General features: G+C 38.0%; 1 protein-coding gene across 6 annotated transcripts in view; it reads right to left on the bottom strand.

Annotated features, from left to right (window-relative positions):
* Positions 1 to 3,818: 3,818 nt before the first annotated feature.
* Positions 3,819 to 27,487, bottom strand: part of AIG1 (androgen induced 1) — a 243,070-nt gene continuing 219,401 nt past the window's right edge. For 2 of the 6 annotated variants that reach the window (XM_002912631.4, XM_011220763.3), the window contains 2 exons: positions 10,326 to 10,489; positions 3,819 to 4,512 (listed from right to left, as the gene is read on the bottom strand). In XM_002912631.4, coding sequence (XP_002912677.1) covers positions 4,475 to 4,512; positions 10,326 to 10,489 — 202 coding nt within the window. In that variant the 3' untranslated portion in view covers positions 3,819 to 4,474. Of the gene's footprint in view, positions 4,513 to 5,011; positions 6,098 to 9,378; positions 9,704 to 10,325; positions 10,490 to 27,487 lie in introns of those variants that run through there. The other 4 variants (XM_011220730.3, XM_011220745.3, XM_019796178.2 and 1 more) reach the window with 3 other exon arrangements.

The raw sequence follows: 27,487 nt of genomic DNA, 5'->3' as shown, positions 1-27,487 counted from the left end.
GTTCCTTCCTGTCTCTCTATTGCCTTCATTTCCTTCATCCATCTTTTCCCCAACTTTATTGTGCTTACCAATTTCTGAACACTTTTATTGTGTCCCAATGTCATTCCTCTATCTTTCCTCTTCTGTTCCTTCTAGACCCCATGATTCATCCTTCCAGTCATTCTTGCCAATACCCTCTCACCTGCTAGCGTGTATTATGCTAAGTGAAATAAGTCAGTCAGAGAAAGACAAATACCATATGACTTCACTCATGCATAGAAGAAATAAAACAGATGAACATAAGGGAAGGGAAAAAAAGAGAGGGAAGCAAACCATAAGAGACTCTTGACTGTAGAGAACAAACTGAGGGTTGATGGAAGGAGGTGGGTGGGAGATGTGCTAAATGGGTGATGGGTATGAAGGAGGGCAGTTGTTATGACAAACACTGGGTGTTATATGTAAGTGATGAAGCACTAAATTCTACTCCTGAATCCAATATTACACTATATGTTAACTAACTAGAATTTCAATAAAAATTTGAAGAAAAAGAATATATATATATATACTTCTTCCCATATCTCTATTATCGGATCAGATATTCACCTGTATTTTCTTATATTTCTTCTATACCTTTTTTTTACATTTCATCATTTAATCTATCCAAAGTTGTGTGTGTGTGTGTGTTTTGTGTGTATATGTGTTTCAAGGGAGGAATGCAGCCTTTTCTTTTTTACCAACCAGTTAGCCATTCCTTGTAGCCCACTCATTCAATCATTTATTATGCTCTTACTGATTTGAAATGCCATTTTATTAGTTGCTAAATTTATATGTATAAATAAAGGCCAGTTTCTGGGCATGCTTTCCATTTTGTTGATTTTTCTTTCTATCCTTGAACCATACCACATTATTTTAATTATCACACTTTTATAATAAGTTTTGATGATGTATACTTTAACTACTTGTTCTCAAGATTTTTCAGTTGTTTTACTTGTTTATTCTGTTAAATTTTTAAAAGTTTGCAATTTTAGAATAGAGTTATATAGTACCTATAAATCATTTGGAGGAAGAAATGACATCTTTAAGAATGAAATTTTCTTTTTCAGAATTTAGTATATCTTTCCATTCTATTTGTCTTTTGAAAAAGTCCATCAAGAGAAAAATATACATTATATGGTCATGAAAAAATATAATTTTATTATAGTATTAGATTTATAGTGCTAGTATTTTATCTATGATAAGTGAAATTTGGTGCTCTTTTGGGTTTATTTTGAGGGGTATATTCAGTAAAATAAGTTGAGAAGATTTTCATTGTTCTGTTTCTTTGGTGTAATTTCTTTTTATTAATTTGCATTATTTAATTTTTAATTTTCATGTTCCAGAAGTGGAGCTAGAAATACATTCCCCCCAACCTCAAGATTGTGGATGGTAGATTTATCTTTACATACATACACAGAGAAAAGGGTTAAGCATGAACATCCTCCTGAGAACTGATGGGTGAAAGTGGGAGCTTGTGAGCCAAAGGGAGAAATCTCTGGTAACTTATTCCCCATCAGTCGGGTGATTACGCAGCAGTCATCCAATGGATTCTACTCCAGGGCAAGCAGAGTTTCTGTGATGGCTCAGTGGGTGCATTAGCTTGGTAGGCGTGTCTCGGTGCATTCCACGCACCTGCCGAGACAGCCCTGGGCATCCTGTAGGATGTGGGGCTGGGGTTCAGGGGCTGGAGTTCCTTAAGCAAAAATGATTTATCATGAGAAAACCAAACCAAATGCCAAATCTGATCACATAATTGTATTTCAAACAGAGCAGTGATGCAGAAATCCAGATTGCTGCAATGGATGTTAAGTGGAATCAGCTTTATATCTAAAGACCACTGGCATCAACTTCTTTGGCTGTCACTTTGGTGGCTCAAATAGGAGAGTTTTATTTGCTAGAGGAGAGGAATAGTCACAAGGTCCCAGAAGGTCCCAGAGGAATTGTCCCAGGAAGTCCTAAAAAAAATTCCACTTCTTCAGGTTTACTTTCTGGACAGTCATGTGGAGAAATGGTTTCCTTGTAAATGGTGGCTTTGCTCTTTTCTGCTTTTTCTTAAAACATTCACTTTTCTTTTCCAATACCAATTCTGTAGTTACATAACACTTTTTTTTTTTTAACGTAAAACTTCTCCACTTCAGGTCAAAGTATACCTTATTCAATGCTAGACCTAATATTCTCAAAGACCTCAGAAAAATAATAGTTACAGTGTCATGGACATCTCTATCTTATTTCTTACCTTAAAAGGGAATGCTTTTGGTGTTTGAGATGACTTTTTCTTCTCATGATATGGGGTACTTTTATATTACTAATGTTATCATCAGAAATAACTGTTAAAATTTCTCAGATGCCTTGGAGCAACAATGGAGAGAATCATATGATTTTTTTCTTTTGTGCATTACAGTGGTCCCCACCTTATCTGAGTGTTCATAGTCTCACTTTCCGTTGACTGCAGTCGACTGCGGTCCAGAAGCAGATGATCCTCCTTCTGACACAGCGTCAGAAGGTCAATGGTAGCCGAACGCTACATCACAGAGCCTGTGTCCTTCACCTCACTTCGTGTCGTCTGTAGGCAGTTTATCATCTCACATCATCCACCATGAGCAGGGTGAGTACAGTACAATGAGATATTTTGAGAGAGACTACATTCACAGAACTTTTACAGTATATTGTTAGAATTGTTTTATTTATCATTGCTGTTAATCTCTTGTGACTAATTTATCAATTAAACTTTATCATAGGCATACACGTATAGGAAAAAAACGTAGTATATATATGGTTCCATACTGTCTGGGGTTTCAGGGATCCACTGGGAATCCTGGAACATGTCCCCTGCAGATAAGCAGGGATGATTGTATTGAGACAATGTTTTTGAATAAAAATCTTAGTATTTAGCCATCCTTCAATTTTTAGAATAAAGCTTATTCAGTTTTGAAAAATAATTTATAGAGTATTGGATTTATGTTGTGAATACCTTAGTTAAAGCAAATGAAAAAAATTTTTTTGCTACGTTGGCTTTGTTTTGAGGGTTATATTAACTTTGATAAGTAATTTGGGAAGTGTTTCATCATTCTGTAATCTTGGAACAGTTTAAATAACATGAGAGTTGTTACTTGAACGTTTTCAAAGACTTGCTCATAAAACACTCTGGACCCAACTCCTTTTTTGGAGATAGTTATTTGAACATTAAAAAAAAGTCCTCCATGAATATCAGTCTATTACAGCTTTCCAATTCTTATTGAATCCATTTACTTGAAAATTGCGCATTTCGTTGGGTTCTAAGAATTGGTTGCCATAGAGCTATAAAGTTTATTTTTATAATTAAAATAATTTGTTTCACATCTAGGTTTATATTGCCAAGTATTTGTTTCTCTCATATTTACATATTTTAATGCTATTTGTATAGATGAGATACTGTGTTTATTAATCAATTTACTTATGTATCAATTCCACTGTTATTTTCCTGCTATCTTACTTAATTTCTGCTTTTATTTTGATTAGTTTTTTCCCTACATTTTTCTTTTTTTAATTATTAATTAATTAACTAATTAATTTATCCTTACATTTTTTTAAGATTTATTTTTATGTATTCTCTACTACATGTTCTGCATTAGTCTTCTTTAAAAGTAATTATGGTCAAAGATTTTGTAAATTAGCTTTTTAAAAAAAATTATTCTTTTTAGATTTATCAAAAAGATACACATACGTAAAATCAGAAAATAATTAAGATCTAGGTTCAGTAAGCCCATTTTCAACAGTGTTAACAAAATAAGAAAGGAGACACCAATGTTGAATATGCCATGCAGTTATCACATTGGGGTTGTTTGGTCTTTATTAAAGTTTCAGTTTGCATATAGGAAAAGTTTAGTAAGACTAAATCATGAGATCCAAATACACTCAGGGTTTCAACTAAATTGATGTAATTATTACTAACATGGCCTGTTTGAGGCAATTGTGACATTATTGCAATAGGGAACAATCCATCACATTTCCTTCAGACTTGCCCTGTGGCCCAGGTTCATTTTCCCAGCCTCCTGCAGCACTTAATACTTGAATGCCGTGTTCTACATCTGCTGCTTTGACTTTCACATATTTCTTAACAAGAAACACAATAGAGTTTTATTTTCCTCAGTTAAATGGAATTACAATTGTAAAAATTAAAATCCAATGGCCAATTTTAGTTTTAAGAACTAGAAGAGGGAAAAAAAAGATGTTATTATCAATAATGAATTTGGAAAGAAATCCTTAAAACATAATGAGGGCAAGTTATTTGGGATATAAGTGTATTCTATTCTTATATATGTTTCTCTGTAAAGGTGCCCCCTTCCCCCCACCTGGGGCAGGAAGGCAGAGGTGAATTCCACTGCTTTCTTGGATGCTTCCTCTCCTGCACTGCCAATGCCCAGGGGGTAACCAGTCTTCAATGGCGGCTCAATCCAGCTCTTTCATTTAGACTTAGATCTCATTCCAACTTAGGTTTCTCTTTCTCTTCTTCCATACCTAGAAATTCAGGCAAAGTACTTTATTTTAACATCAGATTAAACTGTTAGCAGGTTTGCCAAGGCTGCTCAAAAAAACGCTCTCCTATCCCGTTTCCCCTTCTACTCTGCTGCACTCATCCCTTTTCTCCTAGCTTAGAAGGAAAATCTTTTACAACTTTCTCCAGAAACTTCCTCAGTGACCTCTGTCCCCACCCTTTCCCCCCAAATCAGGGCACACCCAGGCCTTACGGCTCCTGGGAGTGATGGGTGCAAGTTAGTTCTTGACTCATTGAGTTTGCACAGAAACCCCAACCAGACCGCTTTGTAACCAGCTTCTAGCAACAGGAGGTGTGCAGCTGATGAGTCTCAAACAGACCTAATTTATTTTTATTTCAGTCATGTTTCTTCTCAAGGCAAGGACTCTGGATTTTCAAAAGTTAAAAAAAATTTTTTTTTAACTCAGAGAGAGCTTATTAAGGATAAGAACAATCCATACATTTGTGTACTTAAACTCAAGTTCTCCTTCTATTCAACCCAGTCCTGGTAGAACTATGTTTTACCTCCTGAGGGACTCATATGTACTGGACTAGTAAGAGCTTTGCCTGTTGTCTGTGGTGAATAGTTAATTAATGATGTTTCATTTTCCTGGAGATGAAAATGTTGAAGTCATTCTCATGAATTAAAGTTAAATCTGGTAAATGCTCCCCACTACTTCTTTCTTTTGCTTCTTGCTAAATACTCATCTTCTGAAACAAAATTCTCAGAGACTTTTGCTGAAACAAAAGAACCCCAATATTGTTTTGCAAGTTTTGTTGGTATTATTTTATAAGTTATAAGTTCTCTGAAGGCAGAGCCCTTAACTGATAATATCCCTAGCACCCAACACAGTATCGACTCATAGTTGGAGCTCAATTGATCTTTATTGAATCAGTTAATAAACAATGAACATAAGGAAAACCTCAGAAGGCTATGCTAGTGGGAAAGCAGAATAAAATATGGAACTTCACAATATAAAAAAATTTAAAGCCTAATCCCAGAGGGCCACCATCATAGGGCTTACATTAGGAAGGACTCCCTTTACCCCAGCTCCCAACTCCCAGTATCTGTTTTGTGGAATGTGGGTAACATGCTCTGAACAGGTGTCCTTAGACAGTCTTTCAGGTTTGGTTTTCATGACTAAGGAACTGGCAGAGATCTGTAACACTTTTTGCAAAGTACTTCTCAGAAATCATATTAAGGAAAGCTTCAGATTGAGGAGTAAAGACATCTGAAGGGAGAAGAAATTGGGTTGAGGGGGAGAAGGCCGGGAGATGCCTTAGTTGTTGGTAACCAAGGCAAAGGCAGAAAAACACAACAGGGACTCTGTTCAAACAGCACACATGACTTGGGTCCCAACTTTGTCCCGTGTTCGCTCTCCTGTGGAGAATCTCTCAGGAACTAATAACTGCTTGCTTTTCTTTAAAGTCTGTTTCCTCCTAAGTGTTCTCCTGCAGATGGGTTGACTTGGCAGCAATAGTGGAATCTTCAAAAGCGGGGGTGGAGAACTGGGGGTGTTCATTGACCCAGACAGGAAAAATGGCTCCCCACCTACTTTAGTTTGGCAGCTTTGAGGTAGAGGGAAAAAATTAGACAGCTGTAAATAATATTTGGAAGAACCAGAGGTATAATTTCCACACAAATAGCAGAAAGAAACCTGTCACAAAGCTGAGGCAGGATGTGCTTTTGGGAACATAGAGGAAGAGTTGATTGACCCTGAGAGAGTTTGTCACATGTGATTCCCAGGGAGAAGGGCTCAACCAGAGGGCAGCATTGGGACATTGCAGGCCTGGGTGGGCCTGTGTGGGACATGAGCTGGATGGGCAGCTGGGCAAGGAGGTTTCTATCACATAGGCCTGGCTCCAAACTCCTTTCTCTTTTGCTTGCTTTCCCTGTCCTCACCCCAACCTTTCACTTTTGGATACTTTCATTTCTGGTTGTATAAAGTTTAACTTTAATAAGATTGGTCACCCCAGTTAGACACACTGGAATTGGAATAAATTCTTAGACTAAATACAGAAATATGTCAGCAGTTATAGGTTGAATTGTGTGCACCCCCCCACTGTGCCCCCAAATTCATACATTGAAGTCCTAACCTCAGAACCTCAGAATGTGAGGGACGCCAAGGGTGTGGCTGGACAGCTCTTTGCTAAAGAGATTAGGCATGTCATTCATGGATCCAATTAACCATTTCAGCAGAAGCCAGGAATGATCTGTAGGGGACCTTCTTGTCTGATGATTTGGGCCCCTGTGAATTACATGGGAAGCCAATAAGGTTTTTTGAGAATTTTGTACCAGCAGAAACACTGCTAGCCTGGGCTGAAAGGAACAGAGACAGCATGAAATGAAGGAAGAATGACTCCTAAGGTGGTTCAGGGTCTACCTTCCTCTAGAAGGTGGGGCCACCACCCAGGGGCAGGGACACACCCTCCTTCTGATGAGCCCTGTGGATGGAGCATTCAGCCAAAGAGGATCATTCTCAAGCCTTTAAATCTAATAGAATTTGTCCTATGTTTCAGACTTGGTTGAGAACTGCAGCTTACTTTTCAAACCCTGTGATTTCTCCTTTTTGGAAAGGATACGTGTATTCTATGCCTGTCCCACTATTGTGTTTTGGAAGCAGATAACTTTCTCTATGGCTTCACAGGTTCACAGATGGAAAGCAGTTGTGCTTCAAGATGAATCATACCCCAAGTCTTAACGACACCTGATTTAGATGATATTTAAGATGAGATTTTGGACCTAAGAGTTGATGCTGGAAAAACTTTTGGAGCTGTTGGGGATGTATTTTGCATGAATGACAGACATGAATTTTGGGGGCAGAAAGCAGAGTGTTATGGGTGGAACTGTGTCTCTCCTCAGAATGTGATTGTATTTAGAGATAGGGTCTCTACCAAGTTAAAATGAAGTTATCAGGTTGGACCCTAATCAAATATGACTATTGTTTTTATAAAAAGGGGATATTTGGAGACAGCCTCACACATAGGGACAAATGCCATGTGAACATGAAGACAGCCATCTATAAGCCAAGGGGAGAGGCCTGGAACAGATCCTTCCTTCACGGTCCTCAGAAGGAATCAATCCTGCCAATACCTTAATCTTGGTCTTCTGGCCTCCAGAACCAGGAGACATTGCCTTTTGATTGTTTAAGCCCCCAGCCTTCGGTAATTCACTGTAGCAGCCCTAGCAAACCAATACAACAGTCAAAAACCCTTGAAAGTAACCTTGAGTTACTTTCCTTTAAAAAGAGCAAATGCCTAACTATTAATTTACCCTGTTTTAAGGGCTTTTTGTTCATAGTTCATATCAGGTTGGACTATTTTGTTACCTTATAAACTAGGTCCATGGATCTTAGTGAAGTTTCTAACCTCCCGTGTGCCTGGCTTTTCAATGGTGACAAACTGATGGCTCACTAGAAGTGACACTGGATTGAACATTACCCAGACTGGCTCTGCAACCACCTGTTTTGGTGGGTTACCTAGGATTTCCTGGCTCATCTGCTGCTTAGTAAAAAGAAAGGGCCAGCTTGGATGGTTTCTAATATCCTTTTCAATTCTAAGATTTTGTAATAATGTGATTTTATCTCAAAGTTGAAGTCAGTATAACCTAACCAAGTGGAGGAAGTGAAGCCATTAAAAATCATTACGGATACAAGCAAGGGCGCTCAGTGTGGTATCCCTGCTTCTTGGGGGATTTTGTTTGGGGTATAGTAAAAGTATGCAGGATCGGAATACTGTACTTGATTTTATTCAATTCACAGCACACACACTCACACAGACACACACACAGAGCATATACTGCTTTTAATCAGCAGTTTCAATTTTAACTATCTACAGAAGCAGGCAGCTAAGGTGATGGAGAAAAGTGGCCAAGTGAGAACTAGGAACACTTAGGGAGCCATCTCAAGGGGGCAACTGATCCTCAGTTCTAATACATTGTTACCAGAAGAGAACAGTGAGCTTGGTGTTGCCAGATCTTAAACTATTTGATAAGCTGATGAATCTGGCTTGTATGTGTAGTCTCCCAATTTTTAAGTGTTGTTTTAAAAACAAAAATCCCACTATGTTGGTCTAACAAAACATTTGGCAGGTCAAATTTGGAGGAGGCCATCAGTTTGAAATCCTTCTCATAAATGAAAAGCAAAATGTGCCTACTTGACATGAAACATCTGCTTCAGTGGAATTAACTAGATGGTCCCATGTAGATAAAATTAATCTCCATACCTAAAATGAGTTATGAAATGTTAGTCAAACTTACATAAGAGAATGGCACAAATTAAGTTGAGCAGATCATTTAAAAAACCCTTAGTTTCAGTATTCATTTCAACTTTTCACTAAAAGCTGCTAAAAAGCAGTATCCTACCAATCTACACTGGATTTTTCTTCTTGGTTTTCAGGCCATCTTCTCGTAGAAGTAGGAGAGCAATGGCCAAATGACCATTGGAATCCAGCTAATCAAGGGGAAAGAGTCATAAAAACTTCTTGAATAACATATATTAAACATATTAGCCTAAATTTAAATATGGCCTTTTCCCCAAGGAGCTGAGAAAAGTTTGCATTTTGCTCTTAAAATATTTTTGTAAGTTAGCTAAATAATGAGTTAACTAATAAAGATCGCTATTCCCATTGAACAGAGAAAGAATTATTAAAAGATTAATTTCTGGTTTCCCAATTTTCTGGTGGCCTGAACTGAAGAAAAAATTTTGAGACTTTTTCTAATAGACTGCTTATTAAAGTCAAGCCAGCTGCTGAGAAAAGAAATCCTCAAATTCCTCTGGGCCATTTACCATGGGCCAACACCTTGACACACACAATCTTAGAAGATCCACACACAAAAAAGTCCAATCCAGTAACCGTGCAATGACTGTGTTTTATTTGTCTAATTAGATCAAGATCCTGGCACAGTGTTTGGCACAAAGTAGGGTGTTCCATGTTTGTGGAACAGAGATCATTTATGGGTGACGTCTAGAATGTTGTGATTATATTGGCAATGCCCAGAGCTCTCTAAAATTCCCGGACCATCTTGCCTTTGGATATACTTTCATGCAGGGCTCAAATGGCTACATACTGTGCTGTTGCTTTTTCCACCTTCCCATTTTTCTGCTATCTGACATACACTTTGGATAGGGTGTGCACAGCTTGGGTAAGATTACGTGCTTTGCCAAGATGGAGGCTCTGCCATAAATGGAAACAAAAGAGAAATCAAATCATAGGTTAAGAGAGTTTGGCAGCAATCAAGTATTACCCTTTATTGTCCAGGTCTCTTTGCCACCTTCAGTCCTTGAATATGACATTCACTGGTGAATCACAGTGGCCACAGGCATTCTGTGCGGCTTGGAGTTCTAGCAGAAAAGTGGGGAGGCCTCTCTGAAGCTACTGAGCTCACACAAAGGATGATGTAAGAAGTGGAGGTCTGGGTGGCTTTTAATGGGACTGTTTGGTTACATTTAATAATTTATCTATTTATGGGGGTGGTCCCTTTAGCTAAGGCAGTATTTTGCTGATCAGAGTGAACTTCCTAAATTTTTTGTTGTTGTTAACACTACATTTCTCCCTATAAAATTTTATAGACATGCTTCTTTTCCCTTAGATTTGGATGTTTTACTAGCTAATAAGACAAAGTGAGTTATAAACCTTTCAGGTAACTGCCAGGAGCTCTTAAATTAACACTGTGTAGTCATAAAAATGAAACTCTTCCTAAGTGATCCTGTGCTATGATGGAATTTTCCTTCAGTGTCTGCACACACTCTTTTAGACAGCAATTCTCCAGTTTTATGCTCCCCTAAACAATACTTACTTCTCTGTGTATCCCAGATATAACTGTTCAGGACTTCTCCCAGCAGGTACAAAAAGTTCATTAAGATGGTTGTAGACCCAAAGAAGATGATTCTGGCTCCTGGGCCAAAGTGTTCCAGGAAAGGGTACACCCACATCCCAGTTACATGATGCACCCAACACACCCTGCAATAGAATTGGAAAAGAGACAAAGACAGGAGTTCCTCTCATGTCAGATTTCAAAGCTCCTGCTATTGCAAATATAGACTCCCCACCCCCGGCCCCCCAACCGTTCTTCAGCAATGCCAGTCACAAGTTTGCTTCTGACACTCAGGAGCTACCAGAAACGTTGTTGTTGTTTGTTTACTTTCTTTACTTTCTTTATGATTTATTTATTTATTTATTTGAGAGAGAGAGAGAGAGAGAGTGCATGCACGTGCACAGGGGGGAGGGGCAGAGGGAGAGACTCTTAAGCAGACTGCACAGAGCCTCATGCGGGGCTCAATCTCACTACACTATGATCATGACCCGAGTGGAAATCAAGAGTCCGACACTTAACTGACTGATCCACCCGAGCGCCCCTGTTTTCTTTTACTTTTTATTCTAAAATAATTTTAGACTCACAAAAGAGTTGCAAATGTGGTACAGAGTTCCAGTAAGCCCTTCACCTCAACATCCCTGAATGTTAACATCTTCAATAATCACAGTACAATCAGTAAGGTGAAGCCATTAACACTGGTACAACACTACTAACTGGACTGCAGGCTTTACTCAGAATTCCCGTTTACATAATGTAATAAAAAATTATTATTAAAAAAAAAAGAATTCCCATTTCCTTATAAATGTGCTTTTTCTGGTTCATGATCCAACAGGGTACCTGGTGGTCACATCTCCTTAGTCTCTTCTGATCTGGCAGTTCTTTGGCTTCTCCTTGTTTTTCCTGACACTTGATGGGTTCTGGTCAGGTATTTGAAACTGTTATTTTTCTCAATACTGTTATACAATCTTAATTTCTTCCTTACATATGGAAACAATACAGCATCAGGCAAGCACACTGGAATTAAATCTAGGTGAGTATGTGCCAGGCATCTTGCCATACTGCCTTCCAAATGGATAACAGTGTGTGCTCTGCAGTGTACACAGTGTGGACCGCAGGGGGTACCTGCAGACGGAGCCATCCTGTAACCTCACTGACACCTGGTTTCCCATGCCTGGATCTTTGGATCCTGTATTTGTTTCTTTTCTTTTTCTTTCTTTCTTTTTTTTTTCCTATTTCACATATACAATGGAATATTACTCAGCCATCAGAAAGGATGAATACCCACTATTTACATTGATGTGAATGGAACTGGAGGGCATTATGCTGAGCAAAATATGTCAATCAGAGAAAGACAATTATCATGTGGTTTCACTCATATATGGAACATAAGAAATAGTGCAGAGGATCATAGGGGAAGGGAGGGAAAACTGAATGGGAAGAAATCAGAGAGGGAGACAAACCATGAGGGACTCTTGACTCTGGGAAACAAACTGAGGACTGTGAAGGGGAAGTGGATGGGGGATGGGGTAACTGGGTGATGGGCATCAAGGAGGACACGTGATGTGGTGAGTACTGGGCGTTATACGCAACTGATGAATCATTGAACTCTACATCAGAAGCTAATGATGTATTATATGTTGGCTAATTGAATTTAAATAAAAAAATACTTGCTTGTAATTATTCTATTTGTGTTTAGGAGACATTTTAGGTTCAGCGGGAATACAAAATCATTAATCTCCACTGTTTTCAGAAGTTTAGTTAGAATATTTGCTTGATTGGTTGGTCCTGACACAATTTCTAAGAGCAATTTTCCAAAACATTCTTGGGTTCATCACTTTATCAGCTCTTGTCAACGTTGAAGACTAATGAAAATACAAATAACATTATTGCGTGGGGAACAAAGATTATTTTTTATACTTATGTGTTTGGCGTCATCTTCCTGGTAATTCATGGCTTCAATTTTTGTTAAGCAGTTTGTCTACATATCTATTACCTACATATTTACCTCATTGAGGCAGGAAGCCTGGGGATCTCTACCTTAGAGCTTGCCATGTCAGTGAGGGTGATATCACTCCTGCTCAAAGAGGTAAAAATTGGTTCTGGGAAGGTGGTTAAGAAATCTTACTCTTTTTATGTGTAAAACACAGATACATATATACACAGAACATAAAGAGATACACAGTTTATCTGTGGTCTTAAAATTTCAAAAGCCCAGCAATTTCACCTCTAGGTATATATCTAAAAGAACTGAAGGCAGTAACACAAATAGATATTTGTATACCAATGTTCATGGCAGCATTATTCACAATAACCAAAAGGTGGAAACAACCCAAATGTCCATCTAGAATGAACAGATGCACAAAATTGGTCTATTCATATGATGGAATATTATTCAGCCATGAAGAGGAATGGAATTTTGATACATGCTACAACATGGATGGACCTTGAAAACATAGTACTAATTGACATAATCCAGACACAGAAAGACAAATATTATATGATTCCACCTATATGAGATACTAGAATAGGCAAATTCATACAGATGGAAAGTCTAATAGACGTTACCAGGGACTGGGGGGAGTGGGGAATAGGGAGTTAAGGTATAATGAGTACAAGTTTATGTTATGGATAAGGAAAATGTTTTGGATAAAGATAGTGGTGATGGTTATGTAATACTGTGAGTGTATTTCATGACACTGAGTTGTAAAATTATAAATGGTTAAAATGATAAATATGTTATGCATATCTTATCACAATAAAATATCTTTATGGGTTGAAGGTTTTGTACCTAAAAATGTTCCTTGGTGGGGGCCTCAATAATGAAAGAAAGGTGGAGAAATGTTGTCTTAGTGGGAAGAGATGGTCATTAGGTCCATCTGGGTCAGCTTGAGTAACTGTCCAAACTAAAATTTTTTTTTACCAAAAGAGGAAGCAGAGCTAGTCAAGATTTTTCATTCTTAAAAAATTGAAGGATTTGTGAGAATCAGCAGAACTTAAATTGTTAGAAGTACCCTGTGGAATTCTGATGCATCATATTCTGTTTCTCCATAAATTAGAGGCAGTTTTATCTTCCTAATATTTTCTTCACTAGTTTATGAAGTATTGTGTGCTCATCAAGTGGCTTATTAATTTCCACTGAGATAATAGGCAATATCCCAAGAATGTAATACCATAAAGCTATAATTGATTTTGCAAATCAACTTATAAAATTATAATCTGACTCATTGTAAAACTGTTTCCTCAATTAGGCAAATTAGGAACCATTCAAATTATGAATGCTAGTTATATTTTTTTCTACCTGTTCCTGGCTTTCTACTTGTTTCTGGTAGAATGAAACTGTCACTAGCAGCTTTTGGTAAGGTCTCTAATGCAGGCCTCTGCTCCTCTGACATTGTTTGTGATGCACTGTTGGTTTGCATGCAACCACCTCATACTACTGAATAGATATAACAACCACAACCACATCCCATCTATCTATAGATGACTCCTAAATTTATACCTCCAGTCTTGACCTCTTCCTGATCTTCAAAGTTCTATACCCTGGTGCCCACTGCATATCTCCCATGGGAGGATGCATCTCCAACCTGACACTTCCATGATGTCCTCATCATCCCTTCATCCTAATTCTTTCATGATTCTCCCCCCACCTCCCATCTAACAGTGAACATGCATCTCCCACATCTTTCCCTTCTCACACCAGTGATCACTACATTACTGCAGCAGTAGCTTGGGGCAGAAAATGCCGAGTCATCTTTGACTTTCCTTTTCTCACAACTCACATCCAACCCATCCTTAGATCCCATTGGCTCTATTTTCCAAATATACCCAAGACATTTATTTGTCACCACTGCCACCACTACTATATGGGTTCAAGCCATCATCACCTCTCACCGAACCCCTGCAATAGCTTCCTGTGTCTTTGCTTTTACATTTGCTACAGTCTAGTCAACAGGCTATTCTCATTGGAGCGGCCAAACTGATCTGGATTAAATGGAAATCAGGTCGTGCCACTACTTTGCTCAAAACTCTTGCTTCCCCTCTCATTAGAGTAAAAGCCAGAGACCTCTGGTGGTTCTTCAAGGACCTACCTTGCTTGCTGGGTACTTTTCTTACTTTTTTTCTCCTCTTCTCCCTCTTGCTCATCCATTCCAGCCACATTGATTCGTTGGCCTTCCTTAAGAACACTGAACTCTCTATTTTTGTCCCCATGCCAGGAACATTACTCTTTACCCTTATCTCCCCTACAACATTCCTGGCACTCCCTTGTGTCCTTCTGGATTTTGCTTAAAGGACACCTTCTCAATTAGGTCTTCCCAGGCCACTGCACCTAAAAGTTGCAACCTTTATCCAAAACTTCCTATTCTCCATCCCTTTATTTTTCTCCCCAGCCAGTTAATACACTGTATTTATTTTTACTAATCTGTTTGTTGTCTGTCCAACAAGCACAGAATTTTTATCTGTTACATTCATAGCTAGATTCTGTGGCCCTTGGAGCAGTGTCTGGCACACAGGATGTGCTCAATAAGTATTTGTTGAACCAGTAACTGAATAAAGAATATAAAAAACAACAGCATCTGTTTAGTAAGCCTTTACTATATGACAGGCACTTTGCCAATAACTTAAAAATTTTTTTTAAAAGTCTCAACCTCACCCTCCTCCCCAATACCTATGCCCTTTTCTGTAGCGAACCAGATAGTAAATATTCTCAGTTTTGTAGACCATACGATCTCTATTACAACTCTCAACTTTGCCAATTAGTGCAAAAGTTGCTATAGATAATATGTAGACAAAGGAATATGGTTGTGTTCCAATAAAACAGTGGAAATGTAAAATTCTCAGGGCAGGGAAGTAGATAGCTATCTTGAGTATGGTATGTTACTAGCATATGTAATCCCCTTCACCTAATTCAACCACCCTATGAGGTATGATCATCCTCATTTCACAGATAAAAGATCTGAGACTGGACTAAAGGACCTGCCTAAAAAATAGCAAAGCTGGGAAAGCAATGCACAACTGGTTTCTTTTCTGTTGCATGCACTTGTTCCCTAAATGAGGGATTCAATATAGTCTCCAAAAATGGAGTGAAGCTTTTCTTTTTAAAAAAGTTTTCTTGACTACATTTCAGATATTGAAGTCCTGTTATGTGGGTTTCAGTGGATTGGTGTGAATGATGCACCCACTTGTCCTAACAAGTTGTGCTTTCGCCATTTGTTTCCTTGATACAATCAGGGCTCAATTTCCTGCACAAAAATGACTCATGGCCTTGCTCATCTATCTGTGGAGAGTTCCCAGTTCTTGGTTGACTTCCATTTCTATATTGTTCTACAGCTTTCCTGTCTTAGGGCCCAAATGGCTTATTCTTAAGGAAATGACACCAAATTTAATTTTAGTCTAAAAAATTGATAATTGTGTGGTGTGTGTGTGTGCATGTGCGCATACACAAAAAATATGTAGATATTCCAGTGTCATGAGACTTCCAGGATTGTCTATTTCATTAAATATACTTCTATTTTAATTCACTTGAATGTGCAATTTAAAAAATGACATTTATTAATGGCTCCTATCTAAGTGCTATGCAACACAAATTTTTTTAAAAAAGATTTTATTTATTTATTTTTCAGATTGAGAGAGAGAGACAGCACAAGGAGGGGGAGCTGCAGGCAGAGGGAGAAGCAGGCTTCCCACTGAGCAGGGAGCCCAATCTTAGGGGGGAGTGGGACTCAATCCTGAGATCATGACTTGAGCCAAAGGCAGATGCTTAACCGACTTAGCCACCCAGGCATCCCTTGATGCAGATATCTTTAATTATTAAACCACAACCAAAAGGTTTCCATCAACTTCATAAATACTGTTTTATATCTCTTCTTCTCTTCAAAGGCAAACTTCTCCAGGGAGTCTGTACTGGTTGACTCTGTATCTATACTTTGTAATCATTCCTCCCACAACACTCTGGCTTCTTGTCTTGATGCTCCACCAAAACAAGCAGCTCTTTTACGTCAATTTCTCCTGGTTTTCCTCCTACCTCTTTGGCCACTCTTCTTGGTTCTCTGTAAGTTCACCCTCCACTACCCACCATTAAATGTTGGCTTTCCTTAGGGTTTGGTTTTTAAGCCTTCTCATGTTGTGCATTCTCAGGTAATGAGTTCATTTATGTCCACTGATCCACTGGTTCATGTTTATAACCTATACATAGATATTTCACAAATCTAAATCCTAATCCAGACCTCTCCTCTGTTTAAGAGAGGTTTATCAAACGGTCCTCAGAACACCTTAAACATACCTCAAAATCCATATATCTACAGCCAAAGTCATGCTCTTCTCTCTCAAACTTAGTTCTCCACCGGGATTCCTTATCTCTGTGAATGGTATTACCAGTCATTCATTTTTGCAGCTCAAATCTGGGAGCCATCTTTGCTACTTCTCTCTCGCATCACATATATTCAATCCATTATCCTGTCCTGTCAAGGTTATCTCACACATCTCTCTAATATGTTGATTTTTCTCCCGGCTCCATCACCAGCATCTTAATTTGGGTTATGATAATTTCTGTTTGGAGTACTGTAATAGTTTCTAACTGTCTCCACATCTACTATTGTCTCCTTCTGATTCATCCTTAGAACTGCCAGGGTTATCTTTTTGAACCAAAAATCTGAACACATTATATACCTGCTTCAAACATGTCAATTGCCTCTCATTCTTTTTTTGTTAACGACCTAATTTTTTTTTAAGTGACCCCGAGATCATGACTCTGAGATCAAGATCTGAGCTGAGATTAAGAGTCTGGACGCTTAACCAGCTGAGCCACCCAAGTGACCCAAAGACCGAAATTTTCAACAAAGTCTAGAATGTTCATCATAGAGTGGCTTCTGTCTCATACTCCAATACCTGGCTCTTGTTACACTGGATTTCATTTGGTTCCTTGATTTTATCCTTCCAGCCATGTGGATTTTTACATGTTCTTCTTTCTGCCTATGCTGTTAGTTTCCCATCCCTTAGACTCATTAGTTTATATTTCTCCTTTATATCTTAGCTCAAGTATTGTAACTTACCAGTCATCACTTAGGAAAATTTTCCTTGATCTACTAGGTTAGGTCAGATTTTATAAGCTCTTATAGAGTCATGAATCTATTTTTTAAGCTCTTCTTTTACTAGCACTTACATTTGAATGATATGTTTATTTGAATATGTTTCTTCCCATCTAGAGTACTAGAGTATCTAAATTCTATGAGGTGAGGGGCTGTTTTCACTTCCTTTTTTTTTTTTTTTTAAGAGAAGGAGGGCAAGAAGGGACAGAGGGAGAGAGAAAATCTCAAGCAGGTCCCACACTGAGTGGAGGCTCCACACTGATGCAGGGCTTGGTCTCACAACCCTGAGATTGTGACCTGAGCTGAAATCAAGAGCCAAAATCAGCTTAACTGACTGAGCCACCCAGATGGTTCATTGTATCATCAACCCTTAGTCTGTCTGCCACATAGTAGGAGAATGAATGAATGAATGAATGAATGAATGAATGAATAGCATTTAAGCTGTGATAGGAAGGATAATAAGAGTCAGGCAAACAAAGATGGGAGGCAAGAACTTTCTAGCCAAATGGAATAGCATGTCCAAAGACCTGAAAACAAGGGAGAGCTCCCAGGTGTTCAAGAAGAAAGAATTTTTGTTGAGATCAATGGAGAGAAGGTATGAGGGGGGCAGGCAGACACCGAACTGTAGGTGGCTTTTTAAGCTATGGTAAGAATTATAGACTGTGTTCTCCTGTGGAAAACAGGAAGTCTTTAAACAATATTAAATAAATGTGAAAAGGTCAGTTGACCTGGAAACCAATTATATCAGAAATGGTGGTAACCAAGACTGGAATGGTAGCACTGGGAATGAAATTAGTGGGTAGATTTAAGAAATATTTAGACCAGCATCTATCAGACTGTAGATCATAAGCAGTGGCATGCTGGAGATGGTCAGGAGAGCTGATTGTTGGATCTTTGGGATGTTTGCAAGCTCTTTGGTTGGTAGCTTAAATTCACCCATGGTGGGTGTATTTACATCAAAGACTCAAATGCTACACATCAGGCTCCCCCTTCCTCACCTCCAAAGAGCTGGTTGTTAAACACTTGCCAGTAATCCATTGGTTACTAGCATTTTAAAAAGTAACACCAGCAGAAAACACAACAGAAAATGTCAGAAAACTTTGCATAAAATGATGATAAAAATTGCTTTGTGAAACTTGTGTTTCACTTTTGTGTGTGTGTGTATGTGTGTGCACGTGCATGCACATGCATGCTGGCATGATGCAAAAGATGTTTCTTTCACTGACAGTAAAGTAAATTTGAAAGATACTGAATTAGGGAATAGAATTAAAAGAACTTGGTGATTGATTGGATTTAGGCAGTGAGGGAACTGAGATGAGTTAAGGATGAATCACAGATTCCTGGCTTGATTAACTGGGTGGAGAGTGCTGCCATTTCCTGAGATAGGGAATGCCATAAGGGAGTCCGTTTGAGGGGCTGACAAGTTCAGTTTGGACATGTTGAGTTTGAATTGTCTGTAAGAGATCCAAGGGGAGATTTCCTGAAGGCAATTACATGAGTTTGGACTGTAGAGAAAGGACTGATGTGGCAATACTGATAGAGGGTTCATTGGCCAAAAGATGGTAGTTGGATCCATCAGAACAAATTGAGATCACCCAGGTAGAGTATAAGGCATGAGGGGTACTTGAGAGAGCCCTGGAAAAGATCAAGATCTAAGGGGTAGTTTGAGGAGAATGAGGCTAAGAAGCAGACCAAAAAAAAAAAAAAAAAAAAAAAAAAAAAAAAAAAAAAAAAAAAAAAGAGCTAGTGACAGGAAAGGAAGACAGAGAAGTATAGTGTCTTGCAAGCAGATGACAAATGGGAAAAGAATAGACAACATCTAGTAGCACAGTATCTTTGAGAATTGAGAATAATTAGAAATCTGACTTTCCTCCTACAAAGTAGAAACAAGAAAATTTTCAGATTCCAAGTGATGTGTGTCCCATTCAAATATCTTCTGGATTTTGACTGGGCATACATGATAAACAGTAAGTAAAGAAAAATTGCCCTTGTTAAGCTCAGTAGCTCTGACACCATCCAGCCAAATTTCATCCCACCCCATAAATCAGGAGTTGTGGTGATCACTGGAGCCCTTGAGAAGATGTAGGGAGGAAGATATATCATCTTTCCTTTTCTGCCTCTGTCACCCTTATTTATCCTGGATAGACAAACGTATCTATCTCTTTTACTGCTGATGACCTTTCAATTCTTAAGATTAGTTTATTTTTAAAAGGATTTAAAAATTGCTTTTGTTATTCACATTTAGATAAGGAGCTAGGCTATTCAACAGCAGGGCTATTGCTCATAAGGCACATAGGACACAGACTCATGCAATAACAGCTAATGGCTAACGTCATTGAATTCTCAGTGACAGGCACTGTACTAAATGTTCTACATGAGTGACTCTTTGGGGAAGGTGTTATATTATTACCATTTTGCAAACGAGGACACTGAAGCCCTGAGAGGTTCAGTAAGTGGAGAAGCAGGGATACACATCTCAGCAGTCTGGCTCTCAGCCTATAGGCTGGCCTCCTCCAGAGCTCTGCAGAATAGGAAGCGATGGATGTGAACAGGGTTCTGGACAGCTTTTAATGTGCTCAGAATCAAAAAGTGATCCAAGTATGAAATCCCTGCGTAAATTTCCCCCCCCCAACTGATTATAAAAGTTATGGAAAATGTGTGAGATATAGAAATGTTGCAAAAAGTAAGATAAATCAGTTTTGGTGAAGTTTTAACACAAGATTGAGTCTCTTAAAAAACTTAAGGGTCAGATTTTACAACTTCCCGAGAGGAGAGGAAAACCACTGCAAGGGTAAAGTAATAAACACTTCCTTCAGAAAAGACTGACTTACCTCTTAAGAAAGAGTCACATCATATGTGCATTTAGACTACTGGAATTTCCTATTCTGCTTGGCAGGCAGTGAGTACGTGCCCCAGGGTAGGGCAAGATAAGGTATGTGCATTGCATCAGCTTCCCGACCAGTGGGTCTCTGTGTGTCTCGCATGGTATTTCCAACCAGATGCTTCTGAAGGACTTGCCAAGAACAGTTTTAACTTTTAGTTCAAAGTGCTGACTTTAGATGAGGCCCTCTTTTTAGATCTAATCACTTCAATTTAGGGCAATATAAAGGCCCCTTGGACCATCTCCTGACTATTGATTGCAAGGACATTTGTTCTTGCTACATTTTTGAGAATCTAGAATTCTGCTGGAGTTTTCTGGAGTTTGTGTACTCATTCATTTATTCAACAAACACTTCTTGAATCCCTTCTGTGTGCCAGGTAGGGTAAGCAGCTGTAGGGATGAAAAGGTGTGCCATTGAGGAGATCATGGTGCAGAGGGCAGTCAAGTTTCCCACTGTAATGGCCGTGGGCTCCAGGGAATATGGCAAAGGATATCTGCCTAGGTGGGAACAGGGTTCTGGAAACAGGTCTCAAAAAAGTTCTCTATGGTGATGTGTACAGTAGTGCTAGAGAATTAATGCATCAATTCATAGGCAAATACCACACAGAGGGATCCCATCTGAAGCAGGGTTGAAATACCCCCTAGTTCAGTTACAGAGATAATTTTAGAAGTTACAGCTGTACTTATGTAACTCTTCATTTACTGTGGGTTTAATAGAGTATTCTTCAAGATAATCTTTTAAGGTATAATTGTAATTTACAATTTATCAATGTCTTCCCAATTTTCTCATTGGAGCTAGTCCAAATTGACATATGTGGGAGGTATCTAGACATGAGGCCAGCTTTATGAATGTTCACCGTATGCAGTCACCTGTGGCCCTGTGCTCAGAAGGGCCCCACATTTGGTTTAATGCTCTGCTTCCCTATCTTAAAATTCTTAATCATTTATGAACCAGGGGCTCCAAATTTTTATTTTGCCCTGTGCCCCACAAATGATGGAGCTGATCCTGTCTATGGAGCTGTACCAGCTATACGTGGGATCAACTTCCAGCTTATCCACATAGTAGTTAGGTCACCTTGAATATTATTTAACTTTAGGAACCTCTGTTTCTCTCTGCTAAAGGAGTATGAAGAATACTATCTATCTTAGAGATCTACTCATCAGATAACATAAAGTTGTTAGGACAGTCAACTTAGGTTAGATAAAAACAAGCAAACAAAACAAAATCTTTCCACTGTTTCTCCATATGCAGAAATATATATTTTTTCTCTACTTCTCACACACAAAAATATTTTCAAGTTTACAAGTCCCTCCGCCCATCCCTGGGGAAAAGGCAAATTGTGCATGCCTCCCAGAATGAATTTCTGTAATGAGGTAATGAGGAAATGTGTTTTCTTTCTGATTCTAAATCACAAATATCAGAGTAATTTATCCACACAGGCTGGCCAATAGTCTTCTTCAGAAATTTTCTCCCAACACATTTCCTGGCACATGTCTAAAAACCTGTTTGAAACGATTTGCTTCCTTTGAGTCCCGCTTTCTACAGTCTACCTGATCTTATGGTGATATTTCCCTCAATTTGAATTTCCCTTAATAAAGTTCATGACTGGTTTTGCTTAACTTTAATCATTTGGACCTTCTTAAAGTATATAGATGCCAAACATCAAGTTGACACATTAAACATTGTAGGAAACATATGTTCTTCTAGAAAGAGGTGGGGAGTGTGGTCAGCAAGGGACTCTTACGACCTGAGCAATCATCAGAATTGGCTGTGGTAGTAAGAAACCCATGCACTTAAACTGCTAGCTCTGGAAGGAAAAGAGGAACACCCTAAATCCCACATTGGAAAATCATAATTTTCCATATTTTGTAGAAATGATCTCTAGTGTCTCTCTAGCACATTTTGTGCTTCTCCATCTAGTAGATTCTTATTCTTAGGACTGCAGTGTTCTCGTTATCCGTGCTACGATTACATCTTCCTTGATCCTGCCACCTCCTTGAACTACTAATCTCTCTCCCTCTCTCTTTCTAATTGCCAACCTTCTTTAACAAATAGCAAATTTCCAGACATCTCTTGAGCTCTTGCTTTGTGCCAGTGCCCAGTCTCAAATTACAGTGAGGCCAGCTCTGTATTATTTGTCACATCTGTCCTCTGTGTGCTGCTTCTGTAACTGTTAAATGTTTCTTTTTTCATTCAATAAATATGAACCAGTGTCTAGAATGTGTCAGACACATAAATATAGCAGTATGTAAAGTGATGTGGTCCTGCCCTTGTGACGGGGTTTCCAGTATATCAGAAATACAGACATTAGATGATACCATAGTATTATGCCCTCACTAGTGCAAGGGAGGGGTGAGGGGGTCAGTTGTTATTATTTTTTCAAACTGAGTTGTAGTGTTCATTTTTCAACTTCATTTTAATTTTTATCAAAATTAAAACATCAAAAGCTCTAGAAAGTTTATATTAAAAGGCAGAAAATCACTGCCATACCCAACTGTAGGCAGCCCTTAATCTCCTTCCTATACCCTGTCCAGATTCCCAGAGGAAGCCATATTCAACAAGTTCAGCTGTTCCTTTAGCTTTTACATCTATATTTCTTAAAAATAGCCATATATTGCCAATATTCTTGATTTATTAACTTTAGATAGTATCTTCTGATTCCTAACATGAAAGATATGAGTTCAGCTGTCTTACAACCTCTCCCCTCCTTTTTTCTTATCTTTTATCCACCACATATATTAATATTATATTTGGGTGGGCTAAATTACTCTTTTGTATTTACTTTTCTTATGCTTTTGGTGTTGTATCTAAAAACTCCACCAAACCCAAATTCCTTGTTTTCTTCTGGAAGTTTATAGCAGAAGTTTGAGCTTGACAGGGTTATGACACATTTTGAGGTAATTTTTGTGAAAGGTGTAAGTTTTGTATCCAGGTTGACTGTTTTTTCATATGGACTTCCAATTGTTCCAGTACCATTTTTGAAAAGTTATCCTTTATTCATTGAATTGCCTTTGCTCCTTTGTCAAATATCAGTAGACTGTATTTATGTGGATCCATTCTGGGCTCTCTTTTCTGTTTTACTGACCTTTGTGTCTATTCTTTCACTAGGACCACATTGTCTTGATTACAGTAGGTTTATAGTGACTCTTGATGTCAGATAGTATCAGTTCTCCAATTTTCTTTTTCTTCAACATTGAGTTGGCTATTCTGTGTCCTTTGCATTTCAACATAAACTTTATAATTGGTTTGTCAAGATCCACAAAATAGCTTGCTGGGATTTTGATTGGACTTGTGTTGAATCTATAGATCAAGCTGATAAGAATTAATACCTTAACAATATTGGGTTTCTCAATTCATGAATATAGATAGACTCTCTCTCCACTTATTTACATCTTATTTCTTTCATCAGAGTTTATAGTTTTTGCATATAGATCTTGTACATATTTGTTAGTTTTATATCTAAGCATTTCATTTTTGGTGCTATTGTAAATGGTGCTGTTTTAAATTCAGATACTACCTGTCCATTGCTCGTATATAAGAAATCAATTCATTTTTGTATATGAACCTTATATCCAGTGACTAATTAGTTCCAGGAGTTTTTAGGGTTTTTTGTTTTTCTTTTTTTTTTGTTTTTTGTTAATTCTTTGGAACAGTCTACATAGATAATCATGTGATCTGTGAACAAAGACAGTTTTATTCTTTCCTCTCAATGTGTACATAACTTTTACTTTCCTTTCTTATTGCATGGGCTAGGACTTCCCATATGATATTGAATAGAAATGGTGAGAGAGGACATCCTTGCCTTGTTCTCAGTTTTAAGGGTAAAGCATTCAGTTTTTTACCATTAAGTATGATGTTAGCTGTAGTTTTTTAAAAATAGATGTTCTTTACCAATTTGAGGAAGTTCTTCTCTATTCATACTTTGCTGAATCTTCTTTTTTTTAATATTTTATTTATTTATTTGAGAAAGAGAGAGAATGTGTGAGAGGAGAAAGGGGCAGAGGGAGAGGGCGAAGCAGGTTTCCTGCTGAGCAGGGATCCTGATGCAAGGCTCGATCCCATTATGACCTGAGCCAAAGGCAGACAATTATCTGGCCGGGCCACCCAAGTGCCCCAAGTCTTCTTCTTCTTCTTCTTTTTTTTTAAATCATGAATGGGTGTTGGACTTTGTCAAATTACTTTTCTGCATCTATTAATATGGTCATATTATTTTTCCTCTTCAGCCTATTGCTGGGGTGGACTATACTAATTGATTTTTGAATGTTGACTGGCTTTGCATACTGGAAAAAATTCCACTTGGTCTTGGTGAATAATTCTTTTTATACATTGTTGGATTGGATTTACTAATATTTTTGGGGGGAGGGGGTTGTCGCTTTATATTTCATATTCTTTTTTTCTTTTTTTGAGTTTGTTATTCAAATTCAATTTAGTTAACATATAGTATATTATTAGTTTCAGGGGTAGAATTTAGTGATTCATCAGTTGCATATAACACCCAGTGCTCATTATATCAAGTGCCCTCTTTAATGTCCATCACCCAGTTACCACATCCCCCCATCCATCTCCCTTCCAGCAGCCCAGTTTGTTTCCTATAGTTAAGAGTCTCTTATGGTTTGCCTTCCTCTTTGTTTTTATCTTATTTTATTTTCCCTTCCATTCCCCTATATTCTTTTTGTTTCTTAAATTCCACATATGAGTGAGATCACATAATTGTCTTTCTCTGACTGACTTATTTCACTAAGCATACTACCCTCTAGTTCCATCTGTGTCATTGAAAATGGCAAAATTTCATTCTTTTTGATGGATGAGTAATACTCCATTACATACACACACACGCGCACGCACACACACACACACACACACCACATCTTCTTCATCCATTCAACTGTCAATGAACATCTGGGCTCTTTCCATAGTTTGGCTATTGTGGACATTGCTGCTATATACATTGGGGTGTATGTGCCCCTTTGAATCACTAATTTTGTATCCTTTGGATAAATACCTAGTGGGATAATAGCTGGGTGTAGGGTAGTTCTATTTTTAACTTTTTGAGAACTTCCGTATTGTTTCCCAGAGTAGCTATACCAGCTGGCATTCCACCAACAGTGTAAGAGGATTTCCCTTTTCCACATCCTTACCAACATCTGTTGTTTCCTGAGTTGTTCATTTTTAGCCATTCATTGTGGTTTTGATTTGTATTTCCCTTGATGCTGAGTGATATTGAGCATTTTCCATGTGTCTGTTAGCTATCTGTATGTCTTTTTTGGAAAAATGTCTGTTCATGTCTTCTGCCCATTTCTTGATTGGATTTTTTGTTTTTGGGGTGTTGAGTTTGATAAGTTCTTTATAGATTTGGATACTAGCCCTTTATCTGATATGTCATTTGTGAATATCTTCCCCCATTCTGTTGCCTTTTAGTTTTGCTGATTGTTTCCTTTCCTGTGCAAAAGGTTTTTATCTTGATGAAGTCCCAATAGTCCATTTTTACATTTGTTTCCCTTGCCTCTGGAGATGTGTCTAGCAAGAAGTTGCTGCAGCTGAGGTCAGAGGTTGCTGCCTGTGTCTCCTCTAGGATTTTGATGGATTCCTGTCTCACATTTAAGTCTTTCATCCATTTTGAGTCTATTTTTGTGTGTGGTAATAAAGTGGTCCAGTTTCATTCGTCTGCATGTAGCTGTCCAATTTTACTGACACCATTTGTTTAAGAAACTTTTTCCTGTTGGATATTCTTTCCTGCTTTGTCCAAGATTAGTTGACTATAATGTTGAGGGTCCATTTCTGAGTTCTCTATTCTGTTCCATTTATCTATGGATCTATATGTTTTTGTAACAGTACCATGCTGTCTTGATGATTACAGCTTTGTAATACAGCTTGAAGTCTGGAATTATGATCCCTCCAGCTTTGGTTTTCCTTTTCAGTATTCCTTTGGTATTTGGGGTCTTTCCTGGTTCAATACAAATTTTAGAATTGTTTATTCCAGCTCTGTGAAAAATGCTGGTGGTATTTTGATAGGGATTTCATTGGATGTGTAAATTTTTTGGGTAGCATAGACATTTTAACAATATTTGTTCTTCTAATCCATGGGCATAAAATGTTTTTCCATTTCTTTGTGTCTTCCTCAATTTCTTTCATAAGTGTTCTATAGTTTTCAGAGTACAGATCTTTTACCTCTTTGGTTAGGTTTATTCCTAGGTATCTTATAGATTTTGGTGCAACTGTAAATGGGATTGATTCCTTGATTTCTCTTTCTTCTGCTTCATTGTTAGTCTATAGAAATGCAACAGACTTCTATGCATTGATTTTATATCCTGCCACTTTGCTGAATTCCCGTATGAGTTCTAGCAATTTTTTGGTGGAGGCTTTTGGGTTTTCTATGTAAAGTATCATGTTGTCTGTGAAGAATGAAAGTTTGATCCAATTTTGATGCTTTTTATTTATTTTTGTTGTCCAACTGCTGAGGCTAGGACTTCCAGTACTATGTTGAACAACAGTGATGAGAGTGGACATCTCTGACTTTACAGGAAAAGCTCTCAGTTTTTTCCCCTTGAGGATGATATTTGCTGTGGGTCTTTCATATATGGCTTTTATGATGTTAAGGTATGTTCCCTCTATCCCTACATGGTGGAGGGTTTTTATCAAGAAAGGATGCTGTATTGTATCAAATGCTTTTTCTGCATCTATTGAGAGGATCATACGGTTCTTATCCTTTCTTTTATTAATATGGTGTATCAGTTGATTGATTTGTGGATGTTGAACCACCCTTGCAACACAGGAATAAATCCCACATTGTCGTGAATAATCCTTTTAAAGTACGGTTGGATCCTATTAGCTAGTATTTTGGTGAGATTTTTGCTTCCAGGTTTATCAGATATATTGGTCTGTAATTCTCCTTTTTAGTGGGGTTTTTGTCTGGTTTTGGGATCAAAACCTAAATGTTTTTGCTGGCCTCATAGGATGAGTTTGGAAGTTTTCCTTCCATTTTTATTTTTTGAACAGTTTCAGAAGAATAGGTATTAATTCTTCCTTAAATGTTTGATAGAATTCCCCCGGGAAGACATCTGGCCTTAGATTCTTGTTCATTGGGAGATTTTTGATTACTGATTCAGTTTCTTTGGTAGTTATGGGTCTGTCCAGGTTTTCTATTTCTTCCTGTTTCAGTTGTGATAGTTTATATGTT

Source organism: Ailuropoda melanoleuca, chromosome 10 (genome assembly GCF_002007445.2).
Source record: "Ailuropoda melanoleuca isolate Jingjing chromosome 10, ASM200744v2, whole genome shotgun sequence".
Taxonomy (NCBI): Eukaryota; Metazoa; Chordata; class Mammalia; order Carnivora; family Ursidae; genus Ailuropoda; species Ailuropoda melanoleuca.
Note: the sequence above shows the minus strand (reverse complement) of the source record. Positions and strands in the feature narration are given on the sequence as shown.